Source organism: Cynocephalus volans, chromosome 6, assembly GCF_027409185.1.
Source record: "Cynocephalus volans isolate mCynVol1 chromosome 6, mCynVol1.pri, whole genome shotgun sequence".
In the NCBI taxonomy this organism is placed as follows: Eukaryota; Metazoa; Chordata; class Mammalia; order Dermoptera; family Cynocephalidae; genus Cynocephalus; species Cynocephalus volans.
In genome coordinates this window covers 8529732-8557040 of record NC_084465.1, presented here as the reverse complement: position 1 = coordinate 8557040, position 27309 = coordinate 8529732, and the positions used below count along the sequence as shown (strand labels likewise).

The 27309-nt window shown below is 60.6% G+C and overlaps 2 protein-coding genes across 2 annotated transcripts in view; one reads left to right on the top strand and one right to left on the bottom strand.

The window, feature by feature from the left end:
• Nucleotides 1-2055: 2055 nt before the first annotated feature.
• On the bottom strand, nucleotides 2056-7974 carry ZNF467 (zinc finger protein 467). The gene is made up of 4 exons (XM_063099176.1): nucleotides 7916-7974; nucleotides 7362-7478; nucleotides 6387-6500; nucleotides 2056-3817 (listed from the first exon to the last, which is right to left on the bottom strand). The coding sequence occupies exons 1-4, from the start codon at nucleotides 7947-7949 to the stop codon at nucleotides 2292-2294; spliced, it is 1791 nt and encodes a 596-aa protein (XP_062955246.1). The 5' UTR covers nucleotides 7950-7974; the 3' UTR covers nucleotides 2056-2291.
• A 5053-nt stretch (nucleotides 7975-13027) lies between these two features.
• LOC134379866 (SCO-spondin-like) overlaps nucleotides 13028-27309 on the top strand; it is a 53065-nt gene continuing 38783 nt past the window's right edge. Inside the window, exons 1-30 of the mRNA XM_063099151.1 lie at nucleotides 13028-13077; nucleotides 13303-13476; nucleotides 13882-13964; nucleotides 14152-14331; nucleotides 14571-14815; nucleotides 14908-15007; nucleotides 15590-15748; nucleotides 15835-15914; nucleotides 16395-16547; nucleotides 16803-16974; nucleotides 17083-17323; nucleotides 17649-17793; nucleotides 18853-18970; nucleotides 19529-19704; nucleotides 19788-20015; nucleotides 20203-20368; nucleotides 20568-20802; nucleotides 21501-21690; nucleotides 21801-21895; nucleotides 22130-22386; nucleotides 22725-22859; nucleotides 23687-23883; nucleotides 23994-24118; nucleotides 24209-24318; nucleotides 24661-24810; nucleotides 24943-25036; nucleotides 25113-25282; nucleotides 25528-25761; nucleotides 25967-26164; nucleotides 26628-26864. Of these exons, the coding sequence (XP_062955221.1) occupies nucleotides 13028-13077; nucleotides 13303-13476; nucleotides 13882-13964; nucleotides 14152-14331; nucleotides 14571-14815; nucleotides 14908-15007; nucleotides 15590-15748; nucleotides 15835-15914; nucleotides 16395-16547; nucleotides 16803-16974; nucleotides 17083-17323; nucleotides 17649-17793; nucleotides 18853-18970; nucleotides 19529-19704; nucleotides 19788-20015; nucleotides 20203-20368; nucleotides 20568-20802; nucleotides 21501-21690; nucleotides 21801-21895; nucleotides 22130-22386; nucleotides 22725-22859; nucleotides 23687-23883; nucleotides 23994-24118; nucleotides 24209-24318; nucleotides 24661-24810; nucleotides 24943-25036; nucleotides 25113-25282; nucleotides 25528-25761; nucleotides 25967-26164; nucleotides 26628-26864 (4897 nt within the window). The remainder of the gene's footprint in view (nucleotides 13078-13302; nucleotides 13477-13881; nucleotides 13965-14151; nucleotides 14332-14570; nucleotides 14816-14907; nucleotides 15008-15589; nucleotides 15749-15834; nucleotides 15915-16394; nucleotides 16548-16802; nucleotides 16975-17082; nucleotides 17324-17648; nucleotides 17794-18852; nucleotides 18971-19528; nucleotides 19705-19787; nucleotides 20016-20202; nucleotides 20369-20567; nucleotides 20803-21500; nucleotides 21691-21800; nucleotides 21896-22129; nucleotides 22387-22724; nucleotides 22860-23686; nucleotides 23884-23993; nucleotides 24119-24208; nucleotides 24319-24660; nucleotides 24811-24942; nucleotides 25037-25112; nucleotides 25283-25527; nucleotides 25762-25966; nucleotides 26165-26627; nucleotides 26865-27309) is intronic.

Below are 27309 nucleotides of genomic sequence, written 5' to 3'. Positions count from 1 at the left end.
TTTGTGATTCATCACTGCAATCTGAATTCTGCCCCAACTGCCCCCGACACGGCTGTCACCAAGACTGTGATGATTGCCTTGTTGCAAAATCCAAAGGATTTGGAAGTCCTTAGCTTATGTGATCTCTCTACAGCCTTCAGCTGCTTGCTCCATCCTGAAGCACTGTCTTTCCCCAGCTCCTTTGCCACCTCTTCTCCTGTCCGCTCGCCGGCATCCCCTTTCTCCCAGTCTTCTTTACAGTCTTCTCTCTGTGCCATCTCCTGATGTTGGTGTCCCAGGAGGCTCTGTCCCAGCCCTCTCTTTTCTCCTTCCACACTCACTTTTTGGGGGAGAGCATCCATGATCCCATAGCTTTAGACACATACGTTGATGGTTCTGACCTGTGTCCAGCCCAGCCCTCTCCTGAGCTCTGCAGCCATCCAGTGTACATCCTACCAACTCAGCAGTTCCAAGACTGCACCTCCTCCTGTGTCACACATCTTGGAATGCCACTGTTAGTAGTCAGTTACTCAAGAAGAAATTGGGTAGACCTTGTAGATTGCCTCGCTCCCTCTCCACACTGCCTCCCTTGCTAGTCACTAAGGCTTGTGCCATCTGCCTATTAAGTGTCTCCTGAATCCATCACTTCTCGATCTCCTCTGACATAACTACGGTCCAAAGTAACAACCACCTGTCACCTGGAGCGTTGATATACTAGGCTTCCAGCCTCACTCCCTCTAAACAGACAGCTTCCTACAATGCATGAATGTAAATGTGACCATGCTCTTCCCTGCCCACACCCTGCCCACACCCTGCCATGGCTCCCCGCTCCCTTAGGTGCAGTCTAATCTCCTTCACATATGGAAGGCCTATCTCTCGGGCCACCTCTCTGGCCTCTCATCCCCCTCACTAGACGCAGCAGCCATGCTGGACTTCGGACGTTGGCACACACTCTCCTCTCTGACCTCCCTCTGTGTCCAGCTACCCATGCCCACCCTCAGGCCTCACCTGAGGAGCATCTGCATCCTGCAGACCTCCTTTGACCTTTGACCTTCCCAAGACTTCTGGATGTCCTCACTGTGCACTCCAGAAGCCCTCTGCACTGGCCCTGTGACAGCCCTGCTCACGTTTACTGCTAGCTCTGCAGGGACAGGGTCCTTGCCATCTTGCTTACTATTGTTCCCAGTGCCTAGCACAGTGTCTGGCACATAGGAGGCACCCGCCAAATACTCGCTAGGGTTATTTTCGGTGCTAGCGATGTTAGAATTGGAAAGGGCCTCAGCCCCTGTCAACATCAACTCTGACTTCAATGAGAAAGCCGAGGCCCAGGGAAGTGCTCCAAGTCCTACAGGAGGCAGAGGAGGGGCACACTGCTCAGTCCAAGCCCAGCACGCTCCTTATTAGCCTGTCCTTCCCCTCCACTGCCAGCCAGCCCCAGCTCTCCTATCTGCCTAGGCTGGCAAAGTGCAACTGCAGAGCTTCTGGATCAAGCAGCCCTCATCAAGAGAGAACTTGGGAAGTGAGATGTGAAAGCATGCTTCCAGGCAGGTGGCAGGGGAGGCCGCTGTTCCGCATCCCCTCGGGTGTGTTGCAAACAGAGGCAGGAGCACAGCACTCCAGAGCCCACAGTGGCTGTGGCTGGGTCGCCATGGGGATGGCCAGGGGACAGCCTGCCCTCTCTTTGCATTCCCTTCAGTTCTGGTCTTCAACAGCTGGCACGAGGGAAATGTACACTGATGTTTCTTCCTTGTGAAATCTCTGAGCTAGTAGCAGGAACCAGGGTAGTGGTTTGGCAATTAAGTGTATTACATTTTGATTTGGAAGACCCAATTAACAGCAGCTGGCTAAATTTAACTCAGGACAGAAAGGGAGGGGGTGGGATCTGTGTGTGTGTGTGTGTGGAGGTGGGGCAGGGGCTAAGACGAGTCAGGGGTTTCCTCTCCCAACCCATTTAACAGTCCCAGAACCTTCAGATTTTAACTTCAGTCAAACTTGAACGACATCGAAAACCATTCTTTCCCTCCCCAGTGGCGGTTCCTGGCCCAGTCTGTCCTTGGCCATGTGCGGTCCGGGAAATGTCTGCTCTCCGAGGGGGCATCTGGGTGGGAGTCTGCCAAGGACTTAGGCCTTTGCTGTTCCTGGCAAGGGCCACTCTCGCTCGCGCACTCGGTCACGGCGTGTCAGCGCCCCGGGCTGCTCTGCGCGCTTCTCGCCCGGATACTGCCTGCTCACCCGCCCAGCAGGTCTCGCGGCTCGGGTCTCTCAAACAGTGAGCAAGGGACAGCAAAGTTAGGGTCCCGCGAGAACGAGGCTCAGAGGAAGAGCGGGGGCGGGGCCACCTCGGCGGGAGCGGGCCAGGCTGCGGCCGAGAGGTCAGCGTCGGGGGCCGGGTGGGCGGCATCGCCATGGACGCGCTGGTGCCGCACCAGGTGGGTCTTGCGGCTGAAGCTCTTGCCGCAGTGCGGGCAGGAGAAGGGGCGGGAGCCCGTGTGGATGGCCTGGTGGCGGATCAGGTTGGTTTTGGAGCTGAAGCTGCGGGCACAGACGGCGCAGGCGTGGGGGCGACTGCCCGTGTGCACCGCCTGGTGGCGGCCCAGGTGCGACTTGCGGCTGAAGCGGCGGCCACACTGTGCACAGGCGAAAGGCCTGGCGCCGCTGTGGGCCCTGGAGTGGGCGACGAGATTGGGCCGCGAGCCGAAGCGGCGGCCACACTGCGCGCAGGCGAAGGGCCGCTCGCCGGTGTGCACGCGCCGGTGCCGCGCCAGGTGCTGCCCGTGGGCGAAGCCGCGCCCGCAGTCCGGGCAGAAGAAAGGCCTCTGGCCGGAGGGGGCGCGCTGGGGCGCCGCCGGGCCCGATCCTGGGCCGCAGTCCGGCCCTCGGGGCGCGCAGGCTAAGGGCTCGGCGGCGGCGGGGTCCACGGTGGCGCCCAGCGCGCACGCGTCGCACCCAAACGGGCGACCCTCGCTGAGATGCAGACACTGGTGCGTGGCGAGGTTCTTTTTCCAGCCGAAGCTCAGCCCGCAGTCGGAGCAGGAGAAAGGCTTCGGCCCTGGAGGTGACGGAGTAGGGGACGGGGCGGGGGAATGGGGCGAGGCGGGAGAGTCGGGAGAGGGCAGGGCCCGGCCGGCCGGCTCGTGCACCCTTTGGTGGCGCACCAAGTGCTGCTTGTGCGTGAAGCTGCGTGCGCACCGCGCGCACTGGTAGGGCCTCTCGCCCGTGTGGATGCGCTGGTGCCGGATCAAGTGCGTCTTCTTGCGAAAGCGCTTCTCACACTCCGTGCAGGGGAAAGGCCTCTCGCCGGTGTGGGTCTTCTGGTGCGAGCCCAGGTGTATCTTCTGGCTGAAGCGCTTGCCGCACTCTGCGCATGGGTAGGGCCGCTCGCCCGTGTGCGTGCGCAGGTGGCGGGTCAGGTGGGCCTTCTTGCTGAAGCGCTTGTCGCACTCGGAGCACGGGAAGGGCCGCTCGCCGCTGTGGCTGCGCTGGTGCAGCAGCATGTGGGCGCGCTGCGTGAAGCTGCGGCCGCAGTCCGGGCAGGCGCAGGGGCCCTCGCCCCGGTGCAGCCTCTGGTGCAGCCGCAACGTCAGCTGGTCCCGGAAGCGCCGCTCGCACTCCCCGCAGCCGTAGGGCTTCTCGGGGATCGGGGCCCACCCGGACAGAGCGAGCCCACCCAGTGCTCCTGGGACCCCCGGCTCCAGCTTGTATGTGGCAGCCAGATGCCCCAGGTCAGGTGCGGGGAAAGAGCTGGGAAGTAAGGATAAATGTTGGGGCCATTCGACCTCTTCTTCTGCCTCCTGATCCTCATCCTCCACTTTCACCTTCCGAATCATCCACTCCTCCCCTGAATGGTAAAAACAAGAATTGCCCATTAGGTCCCAGGTGCTGCAAAGTTTATTTGCCAACAGGACCACTACTTCCCGGACCCCTGCAGCCTGACTTCTGCTCTCTCCACTCTACGCAAAAGTTCCTGGGAATGACCAAATCCTGAGCTCTTCTCTAAGCTTTCTGCAGCCTCTGGTGAACGCCACCCTCCTTCTTCCCAGGTTTGCATGTCGCCAAGGAGCCCTGTCCTGCCTCCTCAGTAGGCACTGCTTCCTCTTGCACCCCCTGGATAGGAATGTCCCCCAAGCTTCAGTCCTCATGTTTCTCTCTGGGTTCATATCCCTACAGTGGCTGCCCCACATCTTCCTGTCGCAGCAGGAACCACAGACTCTCATCTGTTGAGCAGCTCCCCTTTGGGTGTCCTGAAAACTGGCTGCGGTTCAGAAGGTTTATCACCAAACACCAACCTTCCCAAACCTACTCCTGGCTGACTTTCACATGAGGACTGCAGCCTCCTCGTGCTAGAACAGACTTGGAACCCTGATATCTCACCTCTGCGCTTCTCTTGCTCTGTCCACCCTCCAGAGGCCACACAGTACCAGGGAACCATTGTATTCCTCAAGTTCCCACACACACCCACCTCTTAATTCCTGCTGCGAAGTCCTGGTGGGAAATCCCAGTTTAGGAAGAGGAGGAAGGAGTTTACAGGACCTGGTTGTGAGCCTCTGGAGAAGCAGGGAGGGCCCTCTGCGGGAGCCTTGGCCCAAGGGCAGGTTTGGGGTGGGTTCTGCGCTGGAGCTCTGCCCCTCTGGGTTGGGTGCTACAATCCCCAGGAAAGAGGACGGAGCCCAGGGTACAGACAGGCAGTGTCCACCTTGAGTTCGCCACTGCCACTCACCAGCAGCATAACCTTGGTTAAGTCACTTAACTTCTTTGAGCTAAGTTTCTTAGTTTGCTTAGGTGTAAGGGTTGGGCTAGTTCATAGCTCCTAATCTCCTGGGGAACTTTTACAAAATGCATCCATGAGGCAGGGCCCATGAATCTGTTCTCTTTTTTTAAAGCTCCCAAAGTGATTTTTGTTGAAGAACCATTGAACCAGATGTTCTAAGTTCCTCTCTGGCCCTAAAAATCTATAATAGCCTGAGCTTTGATTATATTACACACGGGCTGCCACAATTAGATCTACTCCCAGTTTCTTCTGTCAGTCCATCCATTCCAAACTGTCTATTTACCATGCCGTGATATCACTTTCGTTTTCACTGTGCCACTCCTCTACTCAAGAACCATCAATAGTTCCCTATTATTTACAGAATAAAGTAGGTTCTTGCTGCATCTGAGGCTCATCTCAACATAGTCCAACTTTCTTACATCTCCCAGCCGTGAACCCATCGCTACAGCCAACCTGCTCTCCTTCAATCACATGTCACCTTTCCTGCCTCAAAGTATGTTCTTAGCCCGAAATGTCTTTCCATCCTCCACCCCACCCCTCTTCAGAGCCGAAGTGTATACCTCTCGCAAAATGCAGCATGAATCAACATTTCTGTAAAATCTAATGCATAAGGACCTCTTACTATAAACTCCTATAGCACTTACTGTTAACACTTTTACACTTACTTGTGACATGCCTTTGCATTGTTCTTTTAATTCTTTGTCCTGGTTCATATTAATGTCATCTGAACGACATTTTAGCTTCTGGAGGGCAGAAGTCTTGTGTTCTATTTCTTTTGTGTTTTTATGTGTCTAATAAAAATGAGGAGTGCCACCATTTATTGAGGGCCAACTATAGATGAAGCACTATACATTCACGTCACAAACCTTCACAACAAACCATAACGTTGCACTTATCTTTGTTTACAGGTGAACACGCTGAAGCTCCTGGAGGGGAGGTAGCTGTCTAAGAGCACTCAGCTAGTAAATGTGGAGCAAGGACTCAAACCAGGTCTGCACAACCCAAGAACACATCTCTTTCCACTTTACCAAACACAGCCTGTACATAGGAGGCACTAAATAAATCCTTGTTGAATAAAGGGTATCACTCAGGTGGGAGGTGATAAGGTCAGTGGTAGTGGAAGGAAATTAATGGGTGAGATTGTGGACAGAGAACCAACTGTTTGACCGTGCTGGTGTCAGGGAGATGAGTTCTGTACAACAGATCTGGAGCATCTGGGTACCACCAAGATCTATGGAGGTTTGGGGGAGGGAGCATGTTGGGGGAGAGACAGTGGAAAGGTCGAACAATGCCATATATTTTCATGGCAGTTGTAATTTAGGTGATCAACAAGCATGTATTTGCCAAGGAGAGAGAATGAGGGGAAGCTGGGACTTGTAGAGGGTGCTGAGGTGAGGGTGTGATTCTCTTCGGTAACCAGCCTCTCTGATTCCCGCTGTCTACAGATGTGAGATGCCCTTTGGGTGCTGAAGCTCTCCAGCAGAAAGATGCCAAAGACTGAACTCATCTTGGATTGAAAGGGCCTATAGTGGCAGTCTTGGAGAATGACCTGCCTCATCAGATAGAAGCTCTGGAGCTTACTGGACCCCTGTTCCCTTTGCCTGGACCCTTGGTGGGATGGAGCAAAGGGAAGACTCACCTGGGCAGGAGCCCTCAGGCTCAGCCTTCTGTGGTGTGCACGCCTGGCCTCCTCTGCAGGGAGCCTCAGCTTGTTCAGTGTGGGTAACTTCCTCTGGCCTGGGGGCCTCGTGCCCTGGCAGAGAACAGGGTACCTCAAGGACTCCAGAGACATCACAGATGGACAAAGTCCCTACTAGTTCTAGGAAGCAGGGACATTTGAAGCCCCAGCCCGAGGATTCCATCCCACATCATAACTGCAGGGCTGAATTCCCAGCTGCCCCAGGGTAGCCTCAGCCTCCTTCAAGCAGGGCAGCTGCTGAGGGTGTGCAGGTTGCCAGAGTGACAGCCAGTTGTGAGGAGTTTCTGGAATATGTGCATGTAAGGTAGTGGAAGCGAGGAAGGGACCCTGACCTGAGGCTTACCTGAGACTCCTAGGAGCAAGGCTGGGGGTCTTTCAGCCCCCAGATGGACCCCAGTTGCAAGGCAAATCATTGATGACGATCAAGATGTCAAAAAGCCAGGTATACTCCTGCCTTGAGTGCTCCATTCTGGCTGTTGCCTGCCTGAAAGCTCTTCTCTGGGATATCCCTTAGCTACCTCCCTCCCCACTTTCGAATCTTGCCCAAAGATCTTACCTTCCTATAGAGGCTTGTTCCCACCCCGCTACTTAATCCTACAACATGCCTCACCCCCGCTAGCAGCAGCCTCAGTCCCTCTCAGCATGTTTATCCTCTCCCCGCATAGCACTTGCCATCTTCTAACACAGGTTATAAATGGACTGATTTTTACATTTATTGTTTGTTGACTCTCTGCATTCACTAGAATTAAGCTCCTTGAAAGTAGGGATCTTTGTCTATTTGGTCACTGAGTTATTCCAAATAATGGCACCTAACACATCCTAGGTGCTCCATAAATATTTGATGGAAAGAAGGAAAAGGAAGGGAAGGAGGAAGAGTCCTCCCGGAGCCACCCTGCATGGTTCCCACATACTTACCTGAGCACATGCCCAGTGCTCTCTCTTCCCTGGAAGAGGATGTCTGCTCCTGGGAATTATGGGACCCTTCCCTGGGCTCACTTTGGGGGGCCATCTCTGGCTGTCCCACAGAGAATCCTGTTACCGGCAGAAGGATGGGTCCGAGTGAAGCATCCAGTATAGAAGAGGTGATCAGAGGTGGGGGCTCGTCCCCTTCCCAGCCCACCAAAGGGGCTTTTCCCAACCTGCTCAGGAAGGACAGGGTCTCTCACCAGCATGGATAAGGGATAGCCCAGGCCCTCTAGCAGCCTGGCCAGTATCAAGCTCAGCCTCTTTGAGTTGAGTCAAGAAGGACAGAAGAAGAAATATAATAGGTTTAAATGTCCCCGTGCTCCAAGTACCACACTCACATGCAGTCCAGCATGACCTCCTCTGGGAACCAGGCATTCAAATGCACCCTGATGAAACCAGAAAGGATGCTGCCCTATAGGCCCCAGGGGTTGCTCTGCTGTCTGCACTGTAGATGCCCCTGACTCCCCCACTCCCTCCCCCACCCTTCAGTTCTGCAGGCTCACCCATGGAGCCAAGGGCCTCCAAGGTCTCTCTCATGGCAACCTGGAGTAGCTCCTCCTGGCGACCGGGCCACAGACCCTAAGGAGAAAAGACAGTCCCATTCAGTTTCTTCCCCCGGCAGCTTCCACCTGGGCCCAGGTTCTGCCCAATCTCTCCCCCAAAGCTCCAAAGGTGATGTCCCCAGGTACAGGTGAGGCAAATGAGGGAAACTGGAATTTAGAAAGCAAAGACATCTTTGAAGTGGCCCTAGAGGAAGGCCTGGAAGCCATTTCTGCAAGCTCTGGTCAGCTCTGGAAATCAGCCACACCCGTGGCCTTACCTGGCAGGTCTCTCAGAGCCAGGCCCAGCCCATAAGTACATACCCCCTCCCCAGTGTCCTTGCCTGGGGAAGCGCAGGAACTATTCCATTCTCTGGGGAGAGAGTGGAGGGTGGGAGACCTGAGCGGGGAGTGGGAAACTTCATCTCCCAGGCCCTCCAGCTGTCACTGCAGGAGCTGGTGAAATAGGAGCTAGGCCAGGTGTGGAGGTGAGTCACTTTAGGGCTACTGGTGGGGGACGCTCTCAAAGAAGGGTCCTCCTTAAAGGTACGAAATGACTGCAGCTTCCTCTCCCAAAACCCCTACCTCAAAACCATCCGGCTCCCCCGCGGGGCTTCCCGAGGCCGGGACCCCCCGCCCGGTGTCCCTTCCCCGCCCCTCCTCCAGCCTGTTCCCTGCCCCTCCCCCAGCAGACTCCCCTCCCCCAGCCTCCCAGGCAGCCTCCTTCCCTCCGCCCTCCCCTGTCCCCGCTCCCTCTGCCTTCCGCCCGCTCTCCCCGCCGACTCGGGCTGGCTCCCCGGGCTCCTCCCCCTGCCCCGCCCCTCCGGCTCCCACCGCCTGCCCGCGCCGGCCCGGCCGCCAGCCGCCCTCCCCTGACCCTCCGCTCCGGGCAGGCTCAGCGCGGCGCGCCCCTCCCCCTCCCGGCTCCCGGTTCTCCCCGCTCCATCCCCTCCCCGCTGCACACCCGCTCCCTTCCTCTCCCCCTCCTCTGTTCCTTCCTCCCCAGCACCCGCCCTCCTCCTCTCGGCTTTCCTCCCCCACCCTCTCCCCTCCTCCCCCACTCTGGTCTCCCTTCCTTCTCCTCTCCTCGGCTCCCTCCCACCTCCCTCCCTCCCTCCCTCCCTCCCTCAGCTCTCCTGCCCCTCCGAGGCCCCTGCCTCCCCTCCCCCTCCCCTCCCCTCCCCCTCCGCCTCCCCTCCCCTCCCCCTCCGCCTCCCCAGCAAGCTTTAGCTTCGCTTCCCTCCGGGTCCCCAGTCCCCAGAGCGCTCTTCCCCTCCCCCTGCCAGTCCGCTCCCCGGCTCTCTCGTTCCCCGCCCCCCCCCAAGCCCGGGGATCTGCGGCTGACCCCGCTCAGCCCGGCCCGCCCCTCAGCACTCCCGCTTGGCACCCTCTCGGTGGCCCCTGTTCCATTTCTGCCCCCCACTGACTTCTCCTCACCCCCGCCCAAGTTTTCCTCCCGACCCGACCGCTCGCGGGCCGCCTCCCTGCCTCGTGCGTCCTCAGAGCGTCCCGGCTCCCCGACGTCACTCAGGTCCCGGCCCCCTCCCCTGCTCGGGGCTCACCTGTCAGCGGCCTCCTCCCCCGCCTCGGTTTTCCGTCCCCTGCCCTCTGCCCCTCCCGCACTCCTCCTCCCCATCCTGGGCCGCCCCACTCCCTCCCCTCGGGACCCCCCACCCGGCCCTTCCCCAGCCCCCGCCCCCGCCACCCTCGCCCTCCCCCCCGCTCCCACGCCCTCCCTCTCCGGCCCTTGCCCCTCCCCCACCGCCCTCCGCGCTTCGGTCCCCTACCCCCGGGGCTGTCACCTGCACCGGGCGGGCAGTGACAGTGAGTGTCCGCGCTGGAGGGGAAGCGGGCGGAGCCGCCCGCAGCTAGAGCCTCCGCAGTCCTTACCTGGCGGGCCGGCCAGTGACCCGCTGCTGCGGGAACCCAGGCGCCCGGGCTCCTGCCCCGGCCGGTCTGCTCACAATGGCGCCCGCCGCCTGCAGCTCGGGTGCGGACTGCCCGACAGACTGACAGACTGACAGCCCCGAAACTTCGCGGGGAGGGGAGCGGAAAGGACGCGGAGGGAGCGGGAGCGGGAGCGGGGAAGCGGCGCTCGCGAGGGGGCAGGGAGCTAGGAAGCGGGAGGGGAGCCCCGGGACACCGGGCCGGGGAGGCAGGGGCAGGGGTCTGCAGGACTGGGGTCGCGGCGGGGTGCACAGCGGGGTTCGGGGGCAGGTGACGGTCTGGAGGCACGACGCCCGGAGTAGGTGATGGAAAGTGGGAGCCCTGGACAGGAGCAGGGAAGGGGGGTACAGGGAGGGGTGTTGGGGAGGGGGAGGAGGAGAGGAGCCGGGGGGAAGGGCACTCTTGCTGGAGGGAGGGTGCTCACAGCGCCGAGGGAGGAGCCGGGGAAAGGTGGGGCGCGGGCGGGGGTGGGGTGAGGAGTTGGGGGGAGAGGAGGGGGCGTGCCGGGGCGGGCACCAGTGAGTGTGCGCGCTGCTGTCTCCGAACCCCGAGCGCGGCGGGGTGTGTGTCGTCGGCGCCGCTCCCGCGGGAGGTTAGTCTGGCCGACTGTCGGTCGGGGGGTCGGTCTGGGAAACTCCGGCCGCGTCCCCAATCTCCACCCCGACTGCACCCGGATTCACCCAGACCCACACCCTCTGGCTCCGACTCGCAAGGACCCGATCTGAGACCGGCCGCGGGACAATGGGGGGGAGCCTGAAGGAGGGAGGGGTGGGCCCTTGTGCCTGCAGAGAACGGGGCCTTGGAAGTAGAAACTGGGGAGGGGGCTTTGAGCCAGGTCCCCTGGGAGAAGGCCTGGCTGGAGCCAGGGCACCAGGGCTGAGGCTGGGGCCGGGCTGGGCGGGGACTCTGCGGGCGGGTCCGTGGGAGGGGCAGGGAGGGGCAGGGAGAGCCCAGAAGTCTCTGGGCGGGGTGGGGGGCGGGTGCCCTCGGCTGCCTGGAAACCTGCTCAAGGCAGTTGTGGATGGCTGCCGTCCCCAGGTCCCGCTCCTGGGGGGCTGCCCTCGCCGTCCCTGCCCCCGATCACGCTGTTTCTCCTCGGCCTTGCCACCGGTGCACCCCCACTATTCTGAACGCTCCCCGCGTCCTGTCCTCCTTGAGCTAAAATCTGCGAGGGTTATTCGGGGGCCTCCTCTCCACGATCTTTCTCCAAACCGCCCTGGGTTCCAGCTTCCTCCCTCCTGCCCTTCAGGGGAAAGAGCGGCTGTGACTTGTGTTTCTTCCCAATCCTAGAGCTGCCTTATCAGCAACGGTTGGAATCCGGAGCAGGGAGTGAGTCTGGGAATGGGAGGGGGACGATTGGCGCTTTGAGGTCCAGCCAGCGCCCCTGCTACCACGCCCCATCCCAAGGATGAGAATACCTGTGGAATCAGGACAGCTTGAACCCAGGCTGGCCGTGCGGGAGACAGAGAAGCGTGGCACACAGCGAGGGCACTATCAGTATTGACTATGGTGACAGCGAGAGGCCTGGGAGCAGGGGATACCTGGAAGAGCACTGGGTCCCTCAGACTCTGCAGCTACAAGCTCTGCTATATCCCTGCAGATGACCAGGGGAGCAGAATATGTCACTCTGAATGTGCTGGGAGGGGCACAAGCACCTGTGCCTGTCCTGGTGAGACCTGCGGTGGGAGTGTGCACATATGGAAGACATGAAAAGGGGAGTGTCCAGTGTGAGTGTGTGAGTCTGGGAACGACCCTGGCCCTCTCCAAGGACTCCAGGGGTAGCAGATCCTAGCCATCCGTGGCTCCCCGAGGGAATCACACTGGCTCTTTTGGCCCTGGGACCAATGGTGGGCCCAGCAGAGGGAATGCTCAGCCAGGCTCTGGTTCCCGGCAGCCTCCGTCCTCACCCCAGCTGGGATGACTATGTGGGATGCTCGGTGGGCCATCAGGTTTAGGAGACAGATGGGTACTGAATCTGAGGTCCAGGCTACATTCCAGCCTGGCTGTCCTCAGAGCTCTGCTGGTAACTAGGATGTAACCCGGATTCCCCTTTGGAGCCTGTCACTCCCCCCTCCCAACCGGACACTCAGATTATTCCATCCGGCTCTGCTCCCAGCCCCCCTACGTTGCCCCCACTTCCACCCTGGCCCTCCTTCCTGAGGCTTCCTCAGTCCTCTGCTTTGGATCCCTGGTTCTGAACCCCAGCGACCCTAGCAGACCCTTGCAGAAGGAGACAGGGCAGGCCCAACCAGCCACACATAATCACCCCCAGTGAGAAGTCAGACCTTACAGAGGAAAGGGACTTGCGGTCCACCCATCTCCACACACTCAAAGGAACTCCAGCTGCCCTGGCAAGGCGGCTCCTCCTGCTCATGGCCCTCACTCCCGAGTGCCTGGTGGGACACGGGGGGCTGGGGGAGGCAGGAGAATGGGGAGAACATCATCAAGGCAGAAGTCTAGGCTGGAAGACCACACCAGTCCCTTAGCCAGCAACTCTTAGCCTTTCTGTGGGGGCATGGCCCCCCTCAAGAACTTAATAAAAGTTATGGAGCTGTCCTCAGAAAAATGTGCACACATACAATTTCAAAGAATTCATGGAGTCCCTGAGTCCCATCCATGCATCCCTGGGAAGTCCCTGAAATTTTTACTGGTGAAGAATTGATGTCCAGTAAGGGAGTGTGGCTTGCCCCAAGTTCCCAAGTTTCACATTAATTTGTGGCCATGACTGAGAGTGGAAATACAGAGGCTCAAAGTATCTGGCAGTGACCTCTGTTACACACACACGCACGCACGCACGCACGCACACACCCCACACACATACACGCACACACATACCCCCCCACACACACACACGGAGGGGGCCTGGAGGGGACTGTTTCTAGGGAGACCTGGCCTCTGAGGGGATGGTGTGCAGGTCCAATCCCATTCTGGGCAGCTGGCACCCCGGGGCAGGAAGCTGGGATAAAACCTCCCAGCCCTAAGGGCCGGCGCTCTCAGCACCTTGGCTGCAGTAGACGGTGGTGTGGGCCGGGGAGGCCAGCGCTGGCCTCTCTGGTCACCTGCAGAAGTTTTGCCTCCCCCAGGCCCAAGCCTCGCCTTCCCCCAAAGATGACCTGGGTGGGGGGCACCATGCTGCTCCCTACTCTTCTCTTTGGGATGGCATGGGCACTGGCTAAAGGGTAAGCAGCTTCCCCAGGACCCTTCCAACGAAGATCCTCCTCCTGCCTAGCCCAGGGACCCTCTGGGGCACCAGGCTCCCTCCCCTGTGCTTCTCTCTCCACCCTTAGCCTCATCCTTACTTCAGTAACCTCCCCTGGGAGTTAGCTCTTATGGGAGTGGGGTCACAGGATAGGGCTTCTTGGCGACACAGGAGAGAGCAGCTATTGTTGCCCATCCATGGGCAGGCGCTGGTGTGAGCGGACGGAGACCATCCACGTGGAGGAGGAAGTGGCCCCCCGTCGGGAGGACTTGGTGCCCTGCACCAGCCTCTACCATTACAGCCGCCTGGGCTGGAGGCTGGACCTGCCCTGGACTGGTCGTGTGGGGCTCCCAGCGCCTGGGCTCTGTCCTATCTACAAGTGAGTGAGGGACAGAGCCTGGGCTGTCTGCTGGGCAGGAAAGGAGTGACAGGCCGGACATCCTGAGAGCGTGGGAGGACTGGGAGAGGATGGCAGAAACAGGCACCGGGGAAGTAGGTCCTGGCTGGGCTCAAGAAGGGCAAGAGTGCTAGATTGGGGTGGGTGAGTGGGCCTACGGTGGGCAGAGCAGGGAGAGGCGTGAAGCCCGCTCTGCCTACCCCCAGTCTGCCTTCCCAACACCACTCTCACGTTGCACATGGGAAATTAAGGCTAAGAAGGGACAATTATGTGAGAAGGCCCCTCAGAGAGTAGCTGACCAGACAAAATGTCCCAGTCCCGTCCTGGTGATGGGACTGAGCTGAACACTAACATCTCCTCTTGCTCCCACCTGCTCGGTGGGTGCAGGCCCCCAGAAACCCGGCCTGCTATGTGGAACCGGACCGTGAGGGCTTGCTGCCCAGGATGGGGGGGACCCCACTGCACCGAGGGTAAGCCCCTGAGTGGGTGGGGTGAGCAGTACCTGCTGGGGGTCCTGGGCAGGGGAGGTTAGCTCAGTTCTGTGGTTGGGGGAGGTAGCAGGCTGCCTGGGGAGAGAGGTGTGCCAGGCCATGAGCTCCAGGCTGCCCCCATGCTCACTATCTGGGGCTGACCCCTTCTCTTCTCCACTCTCCACAGCCCTTGCCAAAGCCAGCTCTGAGGGCCACTGCTTTGCCACGTGGCAGTGCCAGCCTTGGGCAGGCTCAGCTAATGCCTCGGCAGGAAGCCTGGATGAGTGCTGTGCCCGGCCCTGGGGACACAGCTGGTGGAATGGCAGCTCCCAGGCCTGCCTCAGCTGTTCCAGCCAACACTTTCCAGGTGAGTCCACAGACCCCGGCCTGCCAGGCGGGCCCAGTCCCAGCCATTATTCCAACCCCCTTCCTGGGCACTGCCACATGGAGTCCTTGAGCTCTGGGACTCTCTGCAGGGCCCATGCTCATGCCTCTGCCCACTAGAGTGATCATGCACTGTCCTCCTGCCTCCCAGTCTGCCACCTGTGTGCTCCCCAGGTCTCTGCTCCCACACTCAGACACTCAAGTCTGCTATGTCTCACCCAGGCAATGCCTCCTCTCCAGCCCTCCTGCAGCCCCTAGCAGGGGCTGTGGGTCAGCTCTGGAGCCAGCACCAGCGTCCCTCAGCCACCTGTGCCACCTGGTCAGGCTTCCACTACCGCACCTTTGATGGGCGCCACTACCACTTCCTGGGCCACTGCACCTACCTGCTGGCGGGAGCTGCTGATTCCACCTGGGCTGTCCACCTCAGGCCCAGGGGCCACTGCCCTCAGCCTGGGCACTGTCAGCTGGTGAGGGAGGGAGATGGGGACGGCCACAGGGAGGGGCTGGATGTGGGAGGAGGTGAGCTGCTGACCCCTCTTCCACTATGCGCCTCCCCAAGGTCCGGGTGACGATGGGGCCTGAGGAGGTGCTGGTCCAGGGGGGAAACGTCTCTGTGAAGGGGCAGCTGGTGCCCAGTGGGGAGTCACGGCTGCTCCATGGTAAGGGCACTCTGGGGAGCAGGAGACTCCACAATTGCTCCACTTGCTCCTCTGGGACCATCTTCCTGCCCCTTGGGCGGGGGCCAGAAGAGCAGCAGAGGGGCAGTTTGGGACCAAGCCAAATTGCTGTTGGGAGGCATTTGTAAATGAGGAGCTGGAGGATGTGGGCCTAGTCCCCCAGCCCCACTAACCCCCTCCAAACATGACCTCAGTGAGTCTGTCTAACCCCCCGAGCTTCAGTTTCCCCATCTGCCTCATGGGACTGTTGTGAAGAAGCACTTTGGTGCTGATAGACGGGAAGCTCCCTTACTAGACGCTTTGTCCTGGCTGGGATGGGGGTTGGGGGATGAGGTGGGGTGAGCCTCCCTCACTGCACAGCAGTCACGAGCTTCTCAAAGAGGACGGGGATGGAAAAGTTATCGCTTCTGCTTTAAAGCAGGTACTTTTGGTCAAAGTGCAGAGCTCACTGGAACTGGGAGCGCCCCTTCCCTTCCTCCCTGGGCGGTTTGAGCCCTGCTGTGCTGGTGGGAGGGGGCGGGGAGTGTGACTGCAGGAGATGAGTGAGCCCCATCCCCCACCCAGGGCTGAGTCTGCAGTGGCAGGGGGACTGGCTGGTGCTGTCGGGGGGCCTGGGGGTCGTTGTGCGGCTGGACAGGTCCAGTTCGGTTTCCATCTCCGTGGACCACGGGCTCTGGGGACAGACTCAAGGTCTCTGCGGGCTCTACAATGGCCAGCCTGAGGGTAAGGGGGGCATGGCTTGGTGGCTGGTAGGAGGGAAGGGAAGACAGGAGGCCCAGACCCAGCGCCCCTGCCTCACCCTCCCTCAGATGACTTTCTGCAGCCAGGCGGGGGACTGGCCGTGTTAGTTGCCACCTTTGGGAATTCCTGGAGGCTCCCGGAGTCTGAGGTGAGACTGGCCTCCTGGGCTCCCTTCCTGCCGCCTGCCTGCCCATGCCTGGCTTCTCACCAGGGCCCTAGCTCTTGACTTCTCCAAGCCTTTGTTCTGTCTCCATCACTAGCCTCTTCCCCAGGACAGGCTGGCCCCAGGGAAGAGGGGGCAGGCCCCAGGTGCCCCAAGTAACTTGGTGTGAGGTGCTGCCCACATCCCAGCAGCCTGCTGAGAACCAACCATTGGGGATCATACTTGCCAACCTGGTCACTGACCACCTTTGGGCAACTAGCTGGTCATCAGACCTCCTGCCTATGGGCTGACTGTGGCCCGGGCCTCTCCACCTCCTCATCCAGGCCTGCCACTTTGCTGTTCCCAACAGCCCCAGGTTTGGGCCGGGGGACAGGATGGTGGGCTGTGAAGTGACTGTAAGGGCAGTGGTCATTTTCTTGGTGTCCTGGTTAATGGACATCCCTGCCTGACTCTGCTTGTCCCCAGCCTGGGTGTCTAGATGTGGTGGAGGCAGCCCAGGGCTGTGAGGACCCCCTGGAGGGCACAGAGGCAGGCACGGAGACTGCCCAGCTGCGGGCTGAAGCCCAGGACATTTGCCATCAGCTGCTGGACGGTCCATTCAGGCAATGCCACACCCAGGTATGGTGGAGGTGGAGGTGGGGTTTGGCACCTAATGGGGGTCAGGCAGGAGGGGTGCTAGAGAAGTCCCAGTTGGATAATCTGGTGCTGCCATCCCCCTCTCTGTCCTGGTTTCATCTCTGGGAACAGAGAGGGCTCATATGTATGCTATGCTCTCGGAGGTCCCTTCCAGATGTTAACCAGGGCCTGATGGAAGCAAGGGGTGGGAGGAGCTGGCGGGAGAAGGCATTTGTTGGCTGAGGTCCTTCTCTGCAGGTGCACCCCATTGAATACCATGAGGCCTGCCTCTTTGCCTACTGTGCAGGGGCCATGGCGGACAGTGGGCAAGAGGGGCGGCAGGAAGCCGTGTGTGCCACCTTTGCCAACTACGCCCAGGCCTGTGCCAGGCAGCGCATCCAAATCCACTGGAGGAAGCCTGGCTTCTGTGGTACCAATGGGGCCTCCCCACCCTGACCAATTGACCAAGGGCCCCCCGAATGCCCTCCCTGCTGGCAGGAGATCACAGACCACTCACAGCCCACTCTTGTGCCCACAGAGCGCTCATGCCCGGGCGGCCAGCTCTACTCAGACTGTGTCCCGTCCTGCCCGCCAAGCTGTGCGGCGGTGGGTGAGGGAGAGGAGGGGTCCTGCGGGGAGGAGTGTGTGAGCGGCTGTGCCTGCCCACCCGGCCTCTTCTGGGATGGCACCCTCTGCGTGCCTGCCGCCCGCTGCCCCTGCTACCACCGGCGCCAGCGCTACGCTCCCGGCGACACTGTGCGCCAGCTGTGCAACCCGTGGTGGGTCCTCGGGCCTTGCTGGGGTGGCAACGGTGTAGTTCCTTCTGCCCCCACCCTTTATGCTGTTTCCCAGCCTGCTTCATCCAAATTTCCAGCCTCTTTCTGGGGGCTCCTCACGGTGACCTGTGACCTCTCCTGTCCTGACTGACAGCCCTGCTTAAAGACCTTGCCATCTGACCTCTACCCCTTCCTGTGGTAGCAAAGAGGTGTGGGGGAGGGAAGGAACCAGGGCGTTGGGGGCGGGAGGTCAGATCCAGCCCAGCCTCCCCCGCTGCTGGGGTGGGGCTGATGCCAGAGCGCACTGTCCCACCCCGTGTGCCCACAGCGTGTGCCAGGACGGCCGCTGGCACTGCGCGCAGGCCGCGTGCCCCGCGGAGTGTGCGGTGGGCGGGGACGGGCATTACGTCACCTTTGATGGGCGGAGCTTCTCCTTCCGGGGCGGTCCAGGTTGCCGCCACATCCTGGTGCAGGTGGGCAGAAGGCAAACTCCGGGATGGGTCTTGCCAGAACGGGTCCCCTCCTAGGGGGTGTTGATGGGGCAGAGATGGCTGTAAGAAAACCACAGCATAAATAAGCGAAACACAGTCCTCCAGGAAAAAGCTGAGCGCGAACTAATGCTGGAAGGAGGATGGCTGCCCTAGTCCCCTAAGTCCCCCTTTGGGTTCTCACCTCCTTATATTCCCAGTGAAAGCCTCCTGTCATCGTCCCCCCAGCCCAGGGCCACCATACAAGACCCGTCCTCACAAACCTGTCTCACAGATGGGGCAACCCCAGAGGAAACGAAAAGCCCTCCTTCCCGCGCCCCCCACCACTCCCCCAATAAAGTTAGGCCACTGCCCAAGTTCAGGTGCAGGTCCTGTTCCTTTCCACCATCTGGGGTCCCATCGGTGATGCCTCCAGCTAGCTATTGGACCATTCCTGCTCCTTTCACTAGCGGTGGGGTGAGGAAATCGGGGGAGCACAGTGTCCTCAGGCAGGCTGATGGCCTGTCCACGGGGAGGGAAGAGGCAGCCGTCTCTCCCCAACACACACAACCACAACCAAAGACGCGTGTGCATACATACACATGCTGCACACCACTGCATGCACACACCTACACAAATAGACACAAACAGACATGTACACATGACACACATGTATGTGCACACAGATTTGACTTAGCTTGTATGTACATATGCACATGCTCTAGATGAACATACATACCCATGGGGAGGAAAGAGCCATCTTGCCCCAAAATGCAGACGTGCATGTACATACACACAAGTGCACACACAAACATGCATGCACACATACCTACACACAGTGCACATACATGGCCATGCACACACATATGCACAGACAGTCTACGTGTGCCAACCCTCGGAGAGGGTTATGCCCCTTACATCACAGAATCTGGCTGGCTGGGAGGTGGTCAGTACAGGTGTTGGCGTGTGCTGAAGGGGGTCTGCAGAGAAGGTTCCAGGGACTTCCTCAGGGAGCCCGCCGGCCTGCCCCTCCTCACCCCACCACATTCCTCCTGTCTGCCCCAGGACTATGTCAAGGGGCAGCTGCAGATCCTGCTGGAGCACGGGGCCTGTGACTCTGGGAGCTGCCTCCATGCCATCTCTGTCTCCCTGGGAGACACCCATGTCCAGCTCAGGGACTCAGGTAGCCTCAGCTGCCTCCTGGGGACACCACCTACCAGGCATCCTATCACCACTCCTCCCCCTACAGACTCAGGTGCCATCCCTCACCTTCCCTCCATACTGCCCAATGGCTTTGGAGCCCCAAAACTTCCCCCTTCCAGATTCACTTCCTCAGTTTCTCCCACCCTTCCATCTCTAAAGCAGACACAGAGTCCTGCATAAATTTTCCAAGGCATCTTCTGCCCCGTCTTCAGGGGAAAATACAAGTCATGCAGTTGCGGGAGTCTGAAAGGCCCCTCTCAGCCGACTGTCCCTCCAGCCTCCCCCCACCCCCTGTCCCATCTGCTCCAGGCTCTCTCTGTCCAGCTCCCCACACACCGACCACAAAGGGAAAGGGACAGGCAAAAGTGGTGCTGAGGGTGGTCCTTGGGCCATGGTGGGGGTGTGCCCAGGTGACTTCCAATTGTGCCTGGCAGCCCACACCGACAGGCCCCCTACCTTCCACCCAAGGTCTTCCCTTCTGCAGCCTCATCCTTCCACGCCCCCCCCACCCTCCCCATCATCAGGCCCCCTATTCCAGGAGCTGTACTGGTCGATGGGCAGGATGTGGGCTTGCCCTGGTTTGGCGCTGGGGGGCTCCATGTCTTCCGAGCCTCTTCCATCTTCCTGCTGCTGCACTGGCCGGGGGCCCGGGTCCTCTGGGGGGTGTCTGACCCTGCAGCCTACATCAGTCTGGACCCCCGCCATGCCCACCAGGTGTGCCAGGGAGGCAGGTGAGTGGCTGGGCAAGGCCATGTGGGACTGTATTTGACTGTCCCTTGTGCACTCCTGCGGCCCAGGTACAGGGTCTGTGTGGCACCTTCACCTGGAACCAGCAGGATGACTTCCTGACACCAGCTGGGGATGTGGAGACCAGCATTGCCACCTTTACTAGCAAGTTCCAGGTGGCAGGCGAGGGAAGGTGCCCCTTGGGGGACAGTGCCCTGTTCTCCCCCTGCAGCACCTATTCCCAGCGCCATGCTTTCGCGGAGGCAGCCTGTGCCATCCTGCATGGCCCAGCCTTCCAGGTAGCCGGGTTGGGCTCCCTTCCACACCTATAAGATGGGACAACACCTGCCCTGCCCTCCTCCTGGGCTCTTGGGAGGATTAAAGGTGTGGTGGTGCTGCTGAGCATAGGGAGGTGGCAGTGGGGATCCAAGGGGATGGGAGAATCCATGGAGCAGGAGCTGAAACATTTCCTTCTCTCCCCCTAAGGAATGCCACAGGCTAGTGGACAGGGAGCCGTTCCAGCTGCGCTGCTTGGCAGCTGTGTGTGGCTGTGCCCCAGGCCGGGACTGCCTGTGCCCCGTGGTCTCTGCCTATGCACACCGCTGTGCCCAGGAGGGTGCCCCATCTCCCTGGAGGAGCCAGACCCTCTGCCGTGAGCTCACTCAGCCCAGGCTCCGTCCCACCTCTCCCTCCCAGTCCCTTCTAGGAGTAGCTGGGGGCAGGGCATGGCCATGCAGATTGCTGGGCTTTTCTTCCTGCAGAGGCACAAGGGGTGTGGGCAGTGGGGTCTGGATGGGGTGGGCAGAGCTGGCAGTGCCTACACCCTGACCCCCATGTGTCCCTGTGTTCAGCTGTCCTGTGTTCTGGTGGCCAGGAGTACCAGGAGTGTGCCCCGGTGTGTGGTCAACACTGTGGGGAGCCAGAGGACTGTGGGGAGCTAGGCGGCTGTGTGGCCGGTTGTAACTGCCCCCCAGGGCTGCTGTGGGACCCTGAGGGCCAGTGTGTGCCCCCCAACTTGTGTCCGTGCCAGCTCGGAGCCCATCGCTATGGCCCTGGCAGAGCCACCATGAAGGACTGCAACCGCTGGTGAGGGCAGCGACCTTTGTGGGGGAGCAACATGGGGGTGAAGAGGTAGACCATGAGAGAGAATAGGCCAGGGGGGTAGCCTTGTCAGTGACAGCAGGCACGTGGGAGATGACGTGTGAGAACCTCCCCTCATTTTAGGATCCATAAAGCACTTTCATATACACTGTCTTCTTTTCATGCAATAACTCAATCAAATAGGAAGTGGAAGAATTTTTCCTATTTTGCAGATGAGGAAACTGAGGCTCAGTTAGGCTAAATGGCTCACAGAGTCATATAGCTTGCTAATGAGAAATAAAGGCAAGTTATAGACCTGTGGCGGCAGGGCGTGGTGGGTGGGGGTGAGGCTCTCGTGAAATCCTTCCCCTGCCTGGGCTGGGAGTGGGGTTGTTCAATATCTCTGCCCACCCCAGAGCCCGGAGAATGGCCCCACTGGCACTGGGGCAGGAAAGGGTGACAGCGTCTACGCAGGCATGTGAGGGTGCTGGACATGGCCCAGCTTCCTGTGCTGGTGACCGTGGTGATGGGAAGTGAGCTGCTCAGGTCTCCAGCATCAGAACTGGGTTTTCACTCAGTGTTAGGGGATCAGACACCTGGGCTCCCAGTGTCTAGGTTCCTGAGACTCTCACCAGCTCAGACCAGGGGCCTGTGGCTGAGTCTGTGCTTGGGTCTGGCTCTTACTCCCACCCGACCTCCCGCAGTGTCTGCCAGGAGAGGGGTCTCTGGAATTGCACGACTCGCCACTGCCCCCCACAGCGGGCGTTCTGCCCCCAGGGCCTTGTCTATGCTCCTGGCACCTGCCTCCTCACCTGTGACAGCCCCAGAGCCAACCACTCGTGCCCGTCAGGCAGCGCTGATGGCTGCGTCTGTCCTCCAGGCACTGTGCTGCTGGTGAGTCCTGTGTGGGGCAGCAGGTAGCATTCCTAAACCGGGGCACTGTCCTGCTCCCCTAGCTGCTGGAAAGCCCTCCACTGTGCGCTTTGTCCCCACCCTGTGCCCAGGATGAGCGCTGTGTGCCTCCTGACCTCTGTCCCTGCCGTCACAGTGGGCAGTGGTACCCACCTAATGCCACCATCCAGGAGGACTGCAACATCTGGTATGCCCAGCCCCCTTGACCTTGTGGCCCCTGGCTCCCCAAACATAATCTTCCCTACACTAGAAAAGGTTGGGGTGGTAGGTGGGTGGGATAGCCAGCCCAGCCTAGGCGACAGGAACACTCCAGAGTCCTCCATGCTGAGGACCTGCCTCGAGTTGCCGAGATCCTGGATATTGGAATCCCCTGGATACAGCTCTGTCCTCAGTGACTCTGTCCTCCCCCTCTTGCCCACAGTGTGTGTCAGGGCCGGCAGTGGCACTGCACAGGCCAGCGATGCAGTGGACAGTGCCAGGCGTCTGGTGCCCCCCACTACGTGACATTTGATGGACTGGCCTTCACCTTCCCTGGGGCCTGCGAGTATCTGCTGGTGCGAGAGGCCAGCGGCCGGTTCACAGTCTCGGCCCAGAACCTACCCTGCGGGGCCAGCGGCCTCACCTGCACCAAGGCACTGGCCGTGCGTCTGGAGAGCACTGTTGTGCACATGCTCAGAGGTGACTCTAACATTGAGAGGGTGGCATTTGCTAGGGAGGGGCACACACACAGCTCCACAGGGTGGCTGAGGCCCGAGGTCCTTGTGTCTGACCACCACCAGCCAAGTCTTTGCTGGACTTGGTTACCCTCAGTACAGTGGGGCTGGTGCTTCTCCGGTGGTTGAGAATCAGTTCTGGAAGCCTCCAAGAAATTAAGGCCCAGAGATGTCTAAAGATTTGCTCAAGGCCATGTAGGTAGAGAAGCAAAAGGAAGGTCAGAGGGGAGCCTGGGAGGGCCTCACAGGGACCTGGAGACCCTTTTCTCCAGGTGGGGTCTGAACGCCTCTCTTCCGCTACAGGCCGGGCAGTGATGGTGAATGGGGTGAGCGTGATGCCCCCCAAGGTCTACACGGGCCCTGGGCTGAGCCTGCGCCACGCCGGCCTCTTCCTGCTGCTCACGACCCGCCTGGGCCTCACCGTGCTCTGGGACGGAGGTCAGGCCCCTGCCCCCAACCCTCTGACCCATCCCCAGTCTTAGCAGCACGGGGGTTGGGCCCTTCCTCCCTATCCCTGACCTTCCCTCCTCCTGGCCTTCCTCAGCTCTGAGGCCAGGGCTGAGCCCCCCACAACCCCACAGGGCAGATTTCTAGCCTGCCAGCCAGGCCGGGGTCCAGGACACTGCCCCCGCCCCCACAGCCCCCACTGCACCACCCAGCCCAGCGCCAGCCCTGCCTCGCAGCACCTGCAAGTGGTCGGAGTTTCCAAATGACGTTTTCATCATTATGTTTTTCCTCATTATGAAAGCAATATGTCTTCACCAAAGAAACATTTAGAAAATACCAAGTTTTAGAAAGAAGAAATGAAAATAAGTCTCCTAACATCCCACCAGCAGGACGCGAGCAGTTGGCGTTTTAGAAATATAACTGTTATGGAGAAGTTGAGGGGAATCAAAATCACCCCATATGGACGAGGCTCAGCCCAGCTGGCTGCCCTCCGAGCTTCCGGGCCGGGGCGTTGGTGCTGGTGGCTCGCACAGTCCCTCCTGGAGCCTGCTTTCCCCGTCCAGAATCCAGCCTCGTGAATTTCCCTGCCTCGAACCGCCCCCCACCATACCAGTTTTAGTTAGGAAAACAGTCTCCTACTTCTCACCCGTGGCTCTCCAAATGTAGGTCTCTTCATTTGTCACCACCAGTGATCCCCACAACACCAAAAAAGAGGGAGCCGGTGCCCCCATTGGGGGGTACTATGCCCCCTTGGTCTTCTACCCATGCCAGCCCTGATGGGGGCCAGCGGGGTCATTTTTCTACAATGCTGCCACCAGGCACCCGGGTCCTGGTGCAGCTGTCTCCCCAGTTCCATGGTCGTGTAGCTGGGCTGTGTGGAGACTTTGATGGCGATGCCAGTAATGACCTGCGGAGCCGCCAGGGAGTCCTGGAGCCCACGGCTGAGCTGGCTGCCCACTCCTGGCGCCTCAGTCCCCTCTGCCCCGAGCCAGGAGACCTGCCACACCCCTGCACTGTGAGGAGGGGCAAGAAAAAGGGAAAGGAGGAGGGGACTGCAGGGGTGGAGGGCTGGGGAGGGAGTTGGGCTGGTGTGCAGTGCTGGAGACGTGCACCCCATGCCTGCAGGTGAACGCCCATCGGGCCGGCTGGGCTCGGGCCCGCTGTGGGGTGATGCTGCGGCTGTTTGCTTCGTGCCACGCGGAGGTGCCCCCGCAGCAGCACTACGAGTGGTGTGTGTACGATGCCTGCGGGTGAGGAGGGGCAGGCCAGGGCTGGGGGTGGGGTGGGAGTGCCAGAGGGTGGCGAGGGGCGCTGCTGGGGCTGACCGCTCCCTCCCACAGCTGCGATTCGGGGGGCGACTGTGAGTGCCTCTGCTCGGCCATTGCCAACTACGCAGACGAGTGCGCCCGGCACGGGCACCACGTGCGCTGGCGCAGCCAGGAGCTCTGCCGTGAGTGTGCCCAGCCCTCAGTCCTGATGCCCAGTGCCACCACATGCTCAGCTCCTTGAAGGATGCCTCTCCTGTCCTGCGAGCCAGCTGTTTATTCATTCAAGGACAAACGTTTATCAAGTCCTACTATGTGCCACACACTTTTCTAGATGAACCAAACATGCAAGAATGGTTGCCCTGTAGAGCTGGCTTGTTACATACCGCCTCGGGAGAGTCTCAGCTAAGACCCGCCCATGCATCCCTGTGCCTTCCGTGGGTGTCCCCTGGGGCCAGCTCACCTGGTGTCCTTGCATCCTGTTGCCCTTGCACCTCAGTGACCTGAGCCTCCTTCCTTCCACCCAGCCCTGCAGTGTGAAGGAGGACAGGTGTATGAGGCCTGTGGCCCCACATGTCCCCCCACCTGCCGTGACCACCATCCTGAGCCTGGGTGGCACTGCCAGGCCATTGCCTGTGTGGAGGGCTGCTTCTGTCCCGAGGGAACTCTGCTGCATGGTGTGTAGAGTCAAAATGAGCAGAGGGGAGGGGACACTGAGACTGGGAAAGGGCCACAAGGCCATGGTGACAGGGCTGGGCCAGGGGCCACCATGCCCCTTTTGCTCTGAACTCTGTGCTCCATAATCTCAGGAGGAGCCTGTGTGGAGCCGGCGTCCTGCCCCTGTGAGTGGGGGGGCAGCTTCTTCCCGCCTGGGACCATGCTGCAGAAGGACTGCGGGAACTGGTGAGTGGGGGGCCTCAGGAGGAGCCCGTGCCCCCAGGGAAGGCCTGTGTCTGACCCTGGGACACTTTGTGCTCAGCACGTGCCAGGAAAGTCAGTGGCATTGTGGGGGTGATAGTGCCCACTGTGAGGAGCTGGTGCCTGGCTGTGCAGAGGGAGAGATCTCATGCCAGCAGAGCGGGCACTGTGTGCCCCCTGGATGGCTTTGTGACAACCAGGACGACTGTGGCGATGGCTCAGACGAGGAAGGTGAGTATCTTCGCCTGTGTGTGGTAGTGCCAGGGATGGGTCAGTCCTTACGTGTGCAACTGGGTTTACTGGGGCTGAAGCCATTGTCTCTCGGGTGGCATTGTCAGCTGCTGCCTCCTATTGCCAGGAGCTGTGACTTGGGATGGAGGGTGAGGGGTGGGTAAGGTGTTGGGTCCTTCTGGGGTCAGGAGCTTCTCTGGGACCCTTCAGCAGCGTCCTGAGCCTACCTGCTTGCCCCACGCCAGGCTGTGCTACCCCAGGCTGTGGAGAGGGGCAGATGTCTTGCAACTCTGGCCACTGCCTGCCCCTGGCCCTGCTCTGCGATGGGCGGGATGACTGTGGAGATGGGACGGATGAGCAGGGCTGCCCATGCCCACCAGACTCACTGGCCTGCGCTGATGGGCGTTGCCTGCCCCTGGCCCTGCTCTGCAATGGGCATCCTGACTGTCCAGACGCTGCTGATGAGGAGTCCTGTCTGGGTGAGTTGTCCCTGCCTGGCTCCAGTCCCCCAGGCGCCCCCTTCCACAAGGCCCACCTCCTCATGAGCCCCAACCTCACCTGCCACCCTCGGTTGCCAGATTCCTGCTGCGAAGCTGGGCCTTGGGAGTGTGTGGGTAGGGAGCGCCCCAGGCAGTAGGAGTAAGGGGCTCTGCCCTGGTACCAGCTCCCCCTTTCCGGCTGCAGGGCAGGTGAACTGCGTCCCTGGGGAGTTGCCCTGTGTTGATGGCACCTGCGTTGGGGCCATCAAGCTGTGTGATGGAGTCTGGGACTGCCCAGATGGAGCTGATGAGGGGCCTGGGCAGTGCCCCCTCCCCTCTCTGCCTGTACCCCCTGCTGGCACCTTGTACCCTGCACCAAGTCCCCCTGCCAGCGCCGGCCCTGGTGAGTCTCCTGAAGAAAATGGGGTGAGAAGGTTGGAAAGCTGGAGGCCTGGTAGCCAGGGGGACGGGGAGAGCGGAGGAGGGAGGCGTCTGGGGCCCTGCGTGGGGTGGGAGGAGCAGGCTTCGTGGGAGACTCCTGAAGACACCCGAGAGACGACGTGGAGGGCGCTGGAGGGGACTGGAAGAGTCCAGACATTGCTTCCTGTGTTCAAGGCCTCCCTCTGAGCTGAGGGGAGTGGCAGGGAAATTCTTGAGCCAGGGGAGAGCTTTTGGAAAACCAACAGGGAAGCCAAACGCAGGAGGGACGGGCCTTGGGAGGGGCTGAAGGTGGGGTGCGCGCCGGGCTCAGGTGAGGGGCCGGACGGGCGGAGCGCCGCGGGGAGTCGGTGGTGGGCACGAGCGGGCAAGACCAGCCTGGGGTCTGTTCGGCCCCGGCGAGGGTCTAGCGCCGGCGCCCGCTGCAGCGCCGCCCTGCGGCCCCTTCGAGTTTCCGTGCGACAGCGGCGAGTGCACCCCGCGCGGCTGGCGCTGCGACAAGGAGGAGGACTGCGCAGACGGCAGCGACGAGCGTGGCTGCGGCGGGTCGTGCGAGCTGCACCACGCGCCCTGCGCCCGCGGGCCGCACTGCGTGGCCCCGGGACAGCTGTGCGACGGCGTGCCGCAGTGCCCCGACAGCTCGGACGAGGGCCCCGACGCCTGCGGTGAGAGCCCCGCGCCCGCACCTGCGCAGGTCCCCTGGCCGAGCAGGCCAGGCCCGTCTCTCCAAAGTGCCCCCCACCGTCGCCTCCTGCGCACGCGTGGCCCGCAGCTAGAGTGACTTTTCTACTAGTCTGTTCTTTTGCATGAAACTTTTTTGAAAACTTTTTGCCTTCCCACCCAGGCCCTGGGGAGAGAGGAAAGGGGCTTTTGTCTTTGCCTATAGTTGGACAAAAAGGGGGACGAGGGGGCAGCGGGGAGTCAGTCTGTTTGGAGGGCCCCCCGCCCGCCCCAGCTTCTCCCCACCAGACCGAGGTGGAACTCTTTGTGCCCCTGCGGGTCAGCCCTACTACGGGTTCTGGTTACCTCCCCCAGAGAGGGGTGCTATCCACAGACCCAGACTCCTACCCAGGCCTGCCTGCCCCTCCCGGACCCCTCCCAAAGGGTTCT

Coding starts and splice junctions, on each gene's coding strand:
- ZNF467 (XM_063099176.1), bottom strand. CDS start 7,949: ATGAGAGAGACCTTGGAGGCCCTTGGCTCCATGG. Junction 7,479..7,915: donor GGAGGCCCTTGGCTCCATGG/GTGAGCCTGCAG, acceptor TGCCGGTAACAG/GATTCTCTGTGGGACAGCCA. Junction 3,818..6,386: donor GCCTGAGGGCTCCTGCCCAG/GTGAGTCTTCCC, acceptor TTTACCATTCAG/GGGAGGAGTGGATGATTCGG.